General features: G+C 48.2%; 1 protein-coding gene across 1 annotated transcript in view; it reads right to left on the bottom strand.

The window, feature by feature from the left end:
- Nucleotides 1-11,722: 11,722 nt before the first annotated feature.
- The window catches only part of IL22RA2 (interleukin 22 receptor subunit alpha 2), a 7,627-nt gene continuing 6,639 nt past the window's right edge, over nt 11,723-12,710 (bottom strand). Inside the window, exons 4-5 of the mRNA XM_019526828.1 lie at nt 12,420-12,589; nt 11,723-11,987 (exon numbers count right to left, since the gene is read on the bottom strand). Coding sequence (XP_019382373.1) covers nt 11,832-11,987; nt 12,420-12,589 — 326 coding nt within the window. The 3' untranslated portion in view covers nt 11,723-11,831. The remainder of the gene's footprint in view (nt 11,988-12,419; nt 12,590-12,710) is intronic.

The following is a 12,710-nucleotide window of genomic DNA, read 5'->3' as shown; positions in this document are numbered from 1 at the left end:
AACCATATTGATGAACTTTCCAGGGCATCCATACTTCTTCATGATTTCCCAGAGGCCTGTGTCAAATGTTTTGGTTAAGTCAACAAGTGTGAGGAGAAGGTCAACTTTCTGTTCCTGTCACTTTACATGAAGCTGCTGGGCTGTAAATACCATGTCGGTGGTTCTGTATCCTTTTCTGAAGCCTCATTGTCTCTCAAGCAGTAGATCATTTAGATGGTCTATCAGCCAGTGGTTGTTACAGAGTTGGTGATTTCCCTTCCTCTTGTACAGGTAGATGACAGTGTCCTTCTGGCTATGGAAAAGTATATGCCATACCTTTGCTATCACCTTTTCCTATGTTGTATTACCTTTCCCTTTGGCATCTATTGGGATCCCTAGCACTGTGATTTCTCTCTCTCTCATTCGAAGGCCTAACTTCTCCAAGCCTCTCCAGTTCCCCGCTCCCATTTTGGTGCTTTTCGATCTATCTAGTTTAGCCCCCATCACTTCTTCATACTCAGATGTATGCTCCTTGTGGTTTCCCTCTTCAAGGTTTTTAAACACTCCTCCACTTCCTTTAAGCTAATCTTTTCTTCCATCTTCTTTGCTTCTTCCTCCTCTACTTTCTCTTCAATCTCTTCCAAGAAATCCTTCATCTTCTTCCTGTTTACTTTCTTCTTCTGGTATAGCTGTTCATGAAATCTTCTCATCATCTCCAACACCTCCTCCTGCTTTTCCACCTGGGCACTGTCTTCTTCCCACACTGCTTTAAGCTCTCCTTTTACTACCTTCATTCTGACTGAAAAGTATTGGGACTACTCTTCGTTTCCTCCCACCCACGGTGCTTGTGCTAAGAATATTTTTCTCTCATCTTTCTTTTAAACCAGTTTTCTAACTCTTGCCTTATTTCTTCTACCTCTTCTTGTACCTGTCTTCCTTCTGCAGCTTCTTTTAGCAGCTCTTGCATCTTTCTTTGCAGCTCTCTTAGCTCTTTCATTCTTTTCCCTGTGCATCTTCGGCCTTCCTTCCTGAAGAATTCTCCCATCCTCTTTTTCACCATCATCCACCAGTTGGTACTCCCCAAAATATTTCTTCAGTGTGTAGCAGCATTAAAAATGGGCCCACCTGAAGGGATAGGAAGGGCTGCCCTGCAGAGGGACCAAGTGAGAAGAGACAGAGTTTGTCCCAGTGGGGACACAGATTGCCCTAAGGGCAAGTGAAGTTGCTTTGGAGGTAGCCCTCCTGGAAGTGGGAGGAATGATGTAACCCCAGCAGGGTTTGAATGAGAGGTTAGCAAAAGCGCAGGAAGAGTCCTGGCCTGTGATGGGCGGAGAGGCTTGGTTAAATGAGGGGAGCCGTTTTCCTGGGGTAGAGAACAAAAAAGAGAGAGAGGGGGTGGTGAGACAGGCTGGAGACCAGGGCAAGAATCTCCCCATGGCTGTCCCTCCATGAGAGCCTCTGGCAGAGCCCTGCAGAAGTAGCTGCAGAGGCTGCACAGAGAGTGCTATGCTCTTTTCCTCTCCCAGCCCTGCCAGGGCAGGACAAGAGAGAAGCTGTCTGTAAGGAGACTCTGAGCCTGGGAAGACCCTCCTGCAAGCCCTGTGTGGCTGGGTGAGCACAGCAGGAGAGGAGCAGGCTCAGATGCCAGAGGGAGCCCTGGGCTACAGGGGCAGGGACTGCTCCGACCACCAGAAGCCCGGGGCCAGGCAGGGCCTGCATTTGCTGGGTGTTGTGAGGTTGTGCTGGGCAGGGGAAACTGTTACAACCTGCAGCCCAGACACTGCTCCCTGCTGAGCCAGGGAAGGGGTCTGAGTAGAGATAAGCTCTCTTACAGGGACTGCAGGGGAGGAGCCAGCACCTGCTGCATGGAGACCCGTGGAGGTGGTGTGAGGGATGACAGCACCAGGGACCACCCACAGATCCTGTGCAGACAGTCCTGCTCCTGAGACACCCAGCCAGGGGCAGGGCACAACAGGGTCCTCACTACAGAGTGTAAAAGTTATAAACTGTGTAAACTGATGGTTTATTAGCTGGAGTATCAATGTAGTTATGTATTGGTTCCTTATTTATCGTGGGTAATTTGTATATCTTCCCCTTCTGTAATGTGTATCCAAGAAGCATTAATCCTTAAGCCACCAGAACCAGGTCATGTGGTGTAACATTTGTTCTATTGCATTGGTTATATGTTATCTTGTAAATAATTATATCATGAAAATAGTTTTATAACGGTCTGCAAGGTTGTTTGATTGTAAGGGGAGGCTCTCTGCTCGGGGACCCTGCAGCAGCTACCCAGGGAGCTGGGAGGGGTCACTGGCTACTGGGTACCTCAGGATCCCACTATTCAGGTGAAGGCATGGGTAGTGTTGCACCCAGGGTTACAAGTGTTTTCCAACCCTCTTACCATCTCCTGTGTGCTTAGTATATCACTTCAACTTGTAGCAGCTGGACATTTAACTTCCACAGCCCCTACCCTCTCATAGGGCTCTTACCAAGACTCATTTCTACCTTCAGCATCCGGTGATCACTAAAAGCCACATGTATGATTTTTTTTTCCTTATCCCTATTTATTTTGATAAAAGCACAAAATCAGTTCTTGACTGTTTCTTTCCACTGGGGTCTTTTCTACTGAAAACTTTCCCCCCTGCTCACACATCTCTTAGCAACTCTTCTTTTATTATATTTGTTAACAGTGTGGATGAGCTGTCTAAAGCTGTTTCCTCCTTCCCCTGTTCCATCACCCACTTTGATTGTATGGCTGTTCAATATCTTGACAGATGAAAGGAGACACAACAAAGTCAGTCAATCAGTGGTGCTTGGCAACGGTGTGGAAGAACAGCCCGATGTATGAGTGGTAAGCCTTCCCGCAGTGGCTACAGGCAGCTTGAAGGGGTGCATGGGGGTGTACATGCACCCCCTGACTGGCTGCACTCCCGGCTTAGGGGATGGGCAGGGGGGGCAGGAAGGAGTGCTAGTGCCACCCCTGCAAGTGCTGACTGGGGAGTGGAGCGCCATTATGCTCCCAGAAGCGGCTGCAGCCACTCCTGGAAGTAGCTGCAGCAATCAGCCACAGCAATTGGCTGTCTCACGATTGGCTGTGGGGGGATCCCCTCCACCCTGACCACTGACTGGTCACTGTGGGGGGGGGCATGTGCCCCCCCCCAACTAAGGCAGCACCAGTTGCCTACGGCTGCAGGGCCACTCATCAGATGGCGGTTGAAGCATACTCTGTTTCCTGGCTCTCCTGTGGGCCTCAGCCTGGGCTCTGATGGCTCTCTGCAGTGACTACACCAGCCTTGACCCGGCTTCTCCATACTGAGCAGTTTTTGGCCTTCCTCTGTGTCACAGGCAGTTCTTGGGTTGGCCATAGAGCGCAGGCTTCAGCAAACAATCTTGAGGCACGTGCTCCACGTGTTCCAGCCAGCAAAGCCTGTGAGTGTCCAGTGTAGTCTGCATAGACTCTAGGCCAGTCCTCTCAAGGATGTCACTGTTGGTCCCAAGTGACTCCAGGGATTTTTCTGAGACAGTGAAGGTGGAAGCTTTCCTTTCTGATTATCTCCACTTTGATTATACAATTGAAATCTCCCACTATTATGTGCCCTCTCCCTCCAACCACATACGCTGCTAGCTTTGTAAGCAGCACATTACATGTGTTTTGTGCAGTGCTTTCCTTCCTGCCCTCTCTGGTGGTGTACATAGTACATTGACATTTTCTAATTCTGTTCCCCGCTGCCTGATAATATCATTCCTTGCAGTCTGCCACTACTGAGTACTTCTGCCAGCTTTGCTTTCAGCTCTGGGTTCTTGAATAATATTGCTACCCCTGCTGTTTTGTTCTCATTTGTCCCTGTCCACCAAGACGGCTCCCATCTCCACCTTTTCTCAAAGTGTTTATACTCCCTCTCCCCAGGTATACCACATTTGTGTAGGCAGATTATGTCTGTCCTTACTTGGTTCAACACTGGTTCAATCTGTTCCCATCTTTTCCTTGTTAAGATACTCTGTGACGTTAAGCAAACTTATTGTCAATGCCATTTATGCTTGTTTTGAAACGCAGGCCTCAGTCCATTTAAAGCTTATCTGTGCCACTGCTCAGAGTGGTCGACTCCTCCCTCTCCCTCACTCACATTCCCACAGCCACTGCAAGCTGCCAAACTGCTTTTGCATTTAGGAAGGCTTGCATATTCCTGCCTCCCTGTCGCTTCCCACCTTCTGATCTCCATTCCAGCCTGGAGCCTACAGGTATTAGCAGCAGAAAACTGCTCTCCAGCTCTTCCTCCTACTCACCTCCCTCATTATCAGGTTTCTTCTTCCTGATCTTCAGCCTCTGCATTTTCTTTCTTTTCCTTGCCTCTCTCTCTCTGGTTCTTTCTCTTGCTCCATCTCCACTTCTGTTGTCAGGAGTGTCTTCTTTCTTTCCCATCCCCACCTCCATGTCTGAGCTGTTTACTCTTCCCACCTTCCCTTCTATCCTGTCTTCTATCTCCTCCCATCTTGCCCCAGTCACAGACATTTTGCCCTACTCCTTTTCCACCCTCCTGAAAGAATGGTTTCTTTCACCATTTCTACCTCAGTGTCCAACCCATCCTCTCCTCCACTCTCCTTCTCCAAGTTCTGCTGTTCCTCAGGGTGTTGACTGTACTTGCAAAAGCTTTGGGACACTTATGATACAAGTGTCCCTTTCTCTTACAAATAGTTCATTTTAAGGATTCCTCACACTCTGCTGCTCTATGCCCTTCACATTTGTGGCACACTGTGAGGGGAGAGTGTGCAGACAGCATGTCCTACTTTTCTGCATTTGCTGCACTGTTTTGGTTGTCCCTGGCACATTATAAAACCCCAGTCTGCCCCAATTTGGATCACTGATGGGAGGTGCGGCACCCTACCTGGGGTTCCACTCATCTGCTTGTAACACTACTTGTGCCCTCCAAGACCCCATCCAGATACCATATTTGTCCCTTACATTCCCTACCAACATTAATTACCCTTTGGATGTACTTTTTAATCCATCTTCCTAGGTCTTCTGCCTCCAGTCAATCCGTATACATTCAAACTATAATAATTTTTTCGCTTGACTTTTCCCCTGCTATGAACTTTATCCCTCTTAATTCCTCCCTCCCATGTTTCTGTGCACACTTCTTCCAAAAGTTCTCATACCCGTCTCCATTCCCAAGTGTTTTAGTTTGAGAAATCAAACAGGCTGGTGAGATGGTCTGCCTGCACCTCCAAAATCTCAAACAGTACCTTTTTCAGGAAATCATACAAAAAACTAGAATTCTTGGTTCCAAAATGATACCTTTTATTAGACCAACTGGAAAATGGCAAGAAAATTGTCCTTTTCTGCAAGCCATTTTCCAGTTGGTCTAATAAAAGGTATCATTTTGGAACCAAGAGTTCTATTTTTTTGTATGTCTTTTTGTCTCAGACCAACACGGCTACCAAGTACACCCCTTTTCCAGGAAATCATATTTATTCATCGTTGATCCTGTCTGCCTCCTGTCACCAGGTAAAGTTGCCTTTATTCACAGCCTCTGTGAAATTTGTCTTTATTCACAGCCTCTTCACAGCTTCTTTACAGCTTCTCTCAGTGCCTGTTCCATGCTTTTCCACCATGCCACTGCCAGGGGCTGGCCTCCCATCAGGCTCTCGCCATTCTCTGCTTCTTGCTCGACATATCTTCGCCTGCTGCTCCTGATCCATCACTCGTCACTCTCATCATTGCTGCCTCCACTGTTGCTCCCAGGGTCACCTTACTTCTCCACCTTCATCCACTTTCTGTGGGCATGTCCAGATGTGCATGGATGTTTCATTCCCTGGGGATGAGTAGCGGCTGTTCACTTTGGGCCACTGCTTCTTGTCCCCAGAGAATGCCTGTGCCACATGTGCTTTGGTGTGCAAGCTACGTGAGGTAGGATAGGGGAGGCTGTGCCCAGCACTGGGCTGGTCCCAGCAGCCTTATCTGGGGTTCTGGGGGCTCCCCAGGGCTGCAGCCACAGCAATTCTGCCATGTAGAGCCTGGCTGGCAGCAGAGCATGGCTCTGAGAGGGCTGGCTCTGATTTTCAGCAGCACGCACTGGCCGAGTATGCATTGCTCGGGGGGGGGGGTTCTGCATTATTTTTTGTTACTTCTAGTGCAGGGAGACCCCTCGATATCCAATCTCCCTTTTGAATCACATGAAATAATCAACATTCCTTCATTTTCTAATCTCTCTGAGGCTTTCCCCTACTCTAAATATAACTTCTCTGGTTGAGATGTCAGCTTCTCCTTCTGATCAGTTTGCATCAACTCTGATCAGTCTGCGTTGCCAATTCTCACCCACTTACTACATTTCCAAATAGACACCTTGGTGTCTTCTCATGTTGCCTCTCTCTCTTGGGAAGAAGTGCCCCATATACTCCCACCTTACTGTCTTCCTTCAAATGGTTCACTATAACTCCTTTGCCCTGATACTTACAAACCATTTGATGGTTGTTCATATGCAGGTGAGTAGACCAGGCCTGTATGCATTAATTTTCCTCCATGTGTTGCCTTTAATCTTATGCCTAGATTGTGGGGCAGGGTCACCTTTTGTTTTATGTGTATATGGTACCTGATACTATACAGTCCTGATCTAGGATGTGGATGCCTAGATGTTGCTGCAATAACAAATAGTGAACAGAAGGTTTAGAACTCCTGTTTGCACTTGATAAAGGTAATATACAAATTACTTATAACATCTGTTAAATTTTTGAGAGGAAATTTTATGTATATTCATGACAACCTACGGCAGTGGTTCTCTTTTTGGACTTCTGTTCCATAACTTCGGTGAAGTGAGTGGTACCCAATTTCAGAAAATGAATTTATACATATACAGTACTTACTTCATTGCAGAAGGGCTGGGCAACATGGGTGGGAGACAGGCAAGCTGGTATAAGACTGAGCCTACACTTATCTCTTTATCGACTGCCTTCCTCTACACCTTGGGATACCAGGGTTGAGAATCACTAAACTAAGGTTTAAAAAGAAGCAAAAAGCCTAGCAAGATTTGAAGTTAATAAATGGGTTATATTCAACACTTGCATTCCCATTCACATCCTTTTTTTCTTTATAAGGAACGAAGAATAGTGAGCCACCACTGATTTATCTGATTAGAGTTACAGCAGGGATGATCTGCCCCTCACTCCCCACCCTTATCTTCTGTGACCCTTATCTTCTGTGACCCACAAACACAAAGTCCAAAGGCAAGTGAGTAAGATTTAATTCTGGAAATCCTCCCCTGTTGAGAATGAGGACCAATAGAGAAGGCAAGCTTCGTGGATAATGAATCAGATACTGGCTTATCTCTAGGCTAATGTTGGCTAACAAAAACTTGTACTTCAGCAGGTTATCATTGACTAAGTCCCCAGTACACATTTTCTTGTCAGCTTGTCGTGTTGTGTCGTGCCTTTCTGGGAAATAATAGATTTCGAACTTTCTTTTTTCAAAATCCAGGGCTCAAATAAAAAAAAATCCTAGTTTCATATTTTCAAATGAAATAACTTTATAAATTTTAATTGCAACGTAAAAATGTTTCCAATGAAATTAATTCTACCTTGGACAATAACATATGTCATTTTAAGTTACAATATGCCAACTTTTGTTTCTTGTGCTTCATGTTATGCTGATTTGGTGACTCAGCTTCCATTAGTTACTTTAGAGGAGCGTGCAAGAAAATGTCCACAAATATAGGTTTCTACTTTACAGCTACATCTGGTAAGACAAGTCATTTTCCATTGTTTTACGTGCTACAGGGAAGAAAAAGGAAAGAGTCACTGGAAGCAAAACTTGCTAAGATACAGTGGCAACCCATATCAAGCATTCCTTTTGGTTTAAGGACACCCACTGATTTTAAATAAAAAACCTGAAGTATGATAATGCTGCAAAACTGAACATCTGCTCCATTTTGGGTACAGAGGCAGTTCCTCATCAATGAAACCATTTTTTTTCCAGTCCCACATCCTCTTTAGCTAATTGGCAATAACAGAATTTCGTGACAGGATACCACGTTATACATTGTACAATAAAACAGAAGATGGACTGGTTTTTAGTTAGGGCACCAAACGGAAGGCAGGCATTTCCTGGTAGGCTTCTTTGTGGAGATTGGATGAGTCATATACGGTAGGGACAGACATTCAAAAAGTCCAGGCCTGAACTGGTTCAAACTTTGCAGGTTAGTCTAACCTTTTGCAGCAGCCGCAAGGCTGGAGGGAAGCTGAACTGGGGGGTGTGGCCAGGCTCCCAGCAGGTGGCTAGGTATGATCGGGGAGGGGTTTCAACCCCACCCTGGCCTGCAGGGACCCCAGCTAAGGTGTGCCTGGAGGGAGACGGGGGAAGCAGCCCTTACCAGGCTTGTCCCCCAGGCCCCCCCCACTTCGACTCAGGCAGCACCTCAGGCAAAGAGTGGCAGGGGGGATTAAACTCCCCTGTCTTCCCCTCTCAGGCATGGGCACAGGGACCCCAGCTGGGGGCTTTCTCCCCTGCTTGCTGCTCATGTAGTGTGGAGCCTGGCCAGAGCTGTTTGGCCTGGCCCTGCCATCCACCCAGGGCTGCGGCTGCAGGGCTGAGCTGGGCTGGCCTGTGGACACTGCTGAGGGTGGACACAGAGGGACTGTGGGGGCTGGGCAATCTGAGCTGCATGGCCAGATTGCTCTTGGCTCCCTGTGCCCAGGCAGGGTGGGGCTGTCCTGGAGCCACAGCCAGCTGGGAAAGGCCTGGCGGGGCTAGCCCAGGCTGGGTCCCAAGGGCAGGGCCCTTCCCAGCTCAGCTGACTCTGTGACAGCCAGGTCTGGTGGCATGGGTGGCGGCTGGCTGGACAGTGGGTTGCTCAAGCTGGTGATGGACCTGGAACCCGGCAGCTACTGCCACACCCCCTGTCCTGTGCATCACCTGGCAGCAGGAGCCATACCACAGGCTGTGTGAAGGCTGGGGCCGGTGGGGCTATTCTACCTCCTCTGCCTACAGCTGCTGCTGTCACCTCTGCCCCTGCCCCTGCCATGCCGCTGTGGATGGGCAAATGGAAAGCTTGAGCCCAGTGGCTTCTGCCCAATGGAAAGAGCTGCAGCTCCAGCTCCCGATGACTTACACTCACTCCACCCACCTGGCGTAAAGAACAGCCCCTGCAGGTAGGCAGAAGGTGCCCAGAAGCTGGAGCGAAAGCTTCATGTGCTGGATAGAAGTTGCCAAGCTCAAGCTTCCACCCACCCAGAGCGGCGCTGCGCAAAACAGCAGGAGCAAGGACTGCAGATGGAGGTGAGGGGAGCAGAACAGCCCTGCTGGGCCCAGCCAGTGTGCAGCTTCCCCTTCCCCGCTACTGCCACCCACAACTCCTCCTCCCGCTCCTGCTCCTGCTCTGAGTGGTGGTGGTGGTGTGGGGTGGCTCTCAGCCACCTTCCACCTGCTCCACCTGCCTGCAGGGGCTGCTCATCATGCCAGGTGGGGTGGGCGCAAGGCAGCTGAGAGCTGGAGCTGGATCTCCATGTGCTGGGCAGAAGCCACTGGGCTGAAGCTTCCTCATCTTCTTCCTCCCACCCCTCTCTCTTGCCTGGAGTGGTGTGATAGGGGCATGAGTGGAAGAAGGAGGAGCCATTGGAGGTGGGGGAAAGCTATACACTGGCTGCGCTGGGCAGAGCTGTTCTACTCCCCTCACCTCCCACTGTGGTTCCTGCTCTCGCCGTGTCATTCAGTGCTGCACCGGGCAGATGGAAGCTTGATGCCAGCGGCTTTTGCCCAGCGCATGGAGCTCCGGCTCCAGCTCCCAGACAAGCTTGCCGGGCTCAAGCTTCCTGCCCGCCTATCCAGAGCAGCATGGCAGGGGCAGTGGCAGTGGCAGCTGGAGGCAAGGAAGGCAGAACAGCACCACCAACCCCAGCCAGCAAGCAGCTTGTGAAGCAGCTGCAGCCACCAGGTGCTGCACAGGACAGGGGGTGCAGTGGTGGCTGTGATGAGTGGCTGCCAGGCTTAGGGCCCCTGGTGCCTCTGAGCTGGCCCAGGCAGCCCACTGCCCATCCAGCTGGTGCCCATGCTGCTAGACCCAGCTGTGAGAGCTGCAGCCAGCTGGGAAGGGCCCTGCCCAGGCTGACTCCTTCACAGCCAGCTGCAGCTCCATGACAGCCCTGTCCAGCCTGGGCACAGGGAGCTGGGAGCAATCTGGCTGTGCAGCCCCCTTAGCCCCAGCCTGAGCCACAGCCTGCTGGGAAAAGCCCGGCTCCTGCGGCTCAGCCTGGGCTGGCCCCTCTGCATCCACCCTCAGCAGCACCTGCAGGTTGGCCCAGCTCAGCCCCACAGCCCCAGCCCCAGCCCCAGCCATGGGCAAGGCAGGCAGATGGCGGGGCCATGCCAGCCAGCTCTGGCTACACTCCCACCCCTGCTGCTGGAGTGGGGAAGAGGGGAGGAAAATGCCTGACATGAAGATTAAATCCCCCTCCCTCTCCCCATTTGTGTGTGTGTGTGTGTGTGTGTGTGTGTGTGCGCGTGTGTGTGTGTGTGTGTGTGTGTGCGTGTGTGTGTACGGGGGGGCCACGGGATGGGGGAGAAACTGGCCACACATCCCCACCCCACTGCAGCAAAGTGCAGCAAAGTGGGCAATGCCTGACAGGAGCTGCTACACCTTGGCCAGGTTGGGGGGAGGGGAATAAACCCCCTCCCTGCTCCTTTTGCCCAATGGGGCCACGCCAGGTTGTGTCTGGCCACACCCCCACCCCTGCTTAGGGTAGGCTGCAGAGGGGAGGGCCCAGCCCTGCTCTCTAGAACAGACAGCACAGCCCAGCCTAGGGCTGAAAAGCATGCTGGGATGCTAGTGGGGGCTCCGGTTTAACTTAAACCAAGAAGGGGTCTGGAACAGAAGTTGCTTAAACCGGTTTGACCCAAATCAGTTAAGTCTGATACTACATTTAACCAGGTTCATCTCAAACCAGTTCTGGCTATTTTGAAACTGGTTTATGTGCACTGAACTTCTGTTCTGTTACAGGTTTAAATCAGTTTCTGATTACTTAAACTGGTTTATGTGTAACTTGTGTTCCTAGCCATAAAACACAAATCAAAAAAAAAATACTGGTATTGGGGAATTTTCTGGCAAGTTCAGTAGGTTTTGATTCAGGCTCTTAACCATTCTGTATCTAAGAACCATAAAACTGATGTTAATAAGAAAATGTCTAAAGCTAAAGTTGTGAGAGGCATGGGAATTCAACAGTAAGCAAGGCCATTTAAGAAGATGGGTTGTTTTATGGGTTTTGTTTTGTTTTTTTCCATTCATGCTTGGAATTAGGTGATTTATCTTTGTAAAGCTCATGGCTTGGAAATGTAACAGGCATGAGTAATGTATGAAAAATTCAGTAGATGTGCCAAGGCATATTAACTGCTTTTGCCAGCTCAGCTACACCCATGGACAAATATAGCCCTTTCTTGTGCCAGACCTTTACAGTAACAGCTTTCCAGGTCTATCCATTTCTTGTGGTTAATTACTGCTTCAAATCTGTCAAAGGCAGGGGAAAAATATTGTGTATATCTTTAAATATAGAAGGGGAAATAAGCAGCATTCTTTATCAATTCATATCAGGGGCTTTCCTGTAACCTTTCCTGCAGTTATCTAAGTACCATGACAACAACCAAGTAATCAAAACATACCATATCAACCACGTTTATTTTTCTGCTTCAGCTTTCTTAACCAACTATGAAATCATGGTTTTGAGAGTGCTGTATGAATGTTCTAGATATATTATCTGTGCTCGAATATGGTTGCAGTTCTTAATGACTCTACCGACAAATATATTGCATTGAAGTAGTGATGGGCAGGAGCCTCTTAGCTTCTGGGATGTTTCATTTGGGACTACCTACCATGTCAGAGTGGCACTGTACATTCCTTACTGCTATACGCACTGCTGCGGTCCAGTACTGCTATGAAGATTTTAACTACTATGCAGTAGCTGACACCAGGTTTCAAGTTTTCTATTTTAAAAACTTTGTCTGTTCCTTCATATACCAGCATTTTGTGTTTCTGCATGCAAGGGAGAAAACAAACCCCAAAACATGTGGTTAGGACACTTAAGTAAATATAGCCGTGATTTAAGCACAGCAGAATTGTGTAAGATATTTAAATGGGAGATGAGTGAGCTCAGAAAATAGCATGAACTCAGCAACAATATTAAATAAAGTTATTTATTATTTTATGGCACCTAAAAAGATTTGGCCCAAGGGCTTATTTAACTATAATGTAAGGAAAGACTAATGTCCCATGCAAAGGGAGTGATACAAGATGGTTTACAAAATAATGATAAAATCATGATTTCTAAAAGCAGATATTTTTAAGCCTCTAGATTAATTTATGCATGAGCAAATCAGTGAGTTATTTCAGCTGTGAAGCAGAAGGGTATGCAGTCTTCCCTATTTACATTTTTAAAAGGTAGAGTGTGAATGAATATGCACTTACTTCATTTGGCAAGTTGTTAATTAGAAACACTTGATACAGTAAGTGGTAAAACTGTGCCATAGATATCTTGCTTCCTTTTTTCCTTTTATAAGGTGAACTTGGAGCCTTGAGCTTGAGCATTATGGACCCATTTCTAGGAGTCACAGTCACTGATGGGGGTCCTATTATTGCTGAAGAAACAATGTAAAATTTATTATTATAATTTGCTTAGTGATACTCTCAGGACACCATAATTAAAAGCTTTAAATCCATCAACTAATTTAATTTTTGTGTGAGGCCGCTACCACCTCC

The sequence above is a fragment of the Gavialis gangeticus genome, unplaced genomic scaffold, assembly GCF_001723915.1.
Source record: "Gavialis gangeticus isolate Ggan-Ray unplaced genomic scaffold, GavGan_comp1, whole genome shotgun sequence".
Classification (NCBI taxonomy): Eukaryota; Metazoa; Chordata; order Crocodylia; family Gavialidae; genus Gavialis; species Gavialis gangeticus.
Note: the sequence above shows the minus strand (reverse complement) of the source record. Positions and strands in the feature narration are given on the sequence as shown.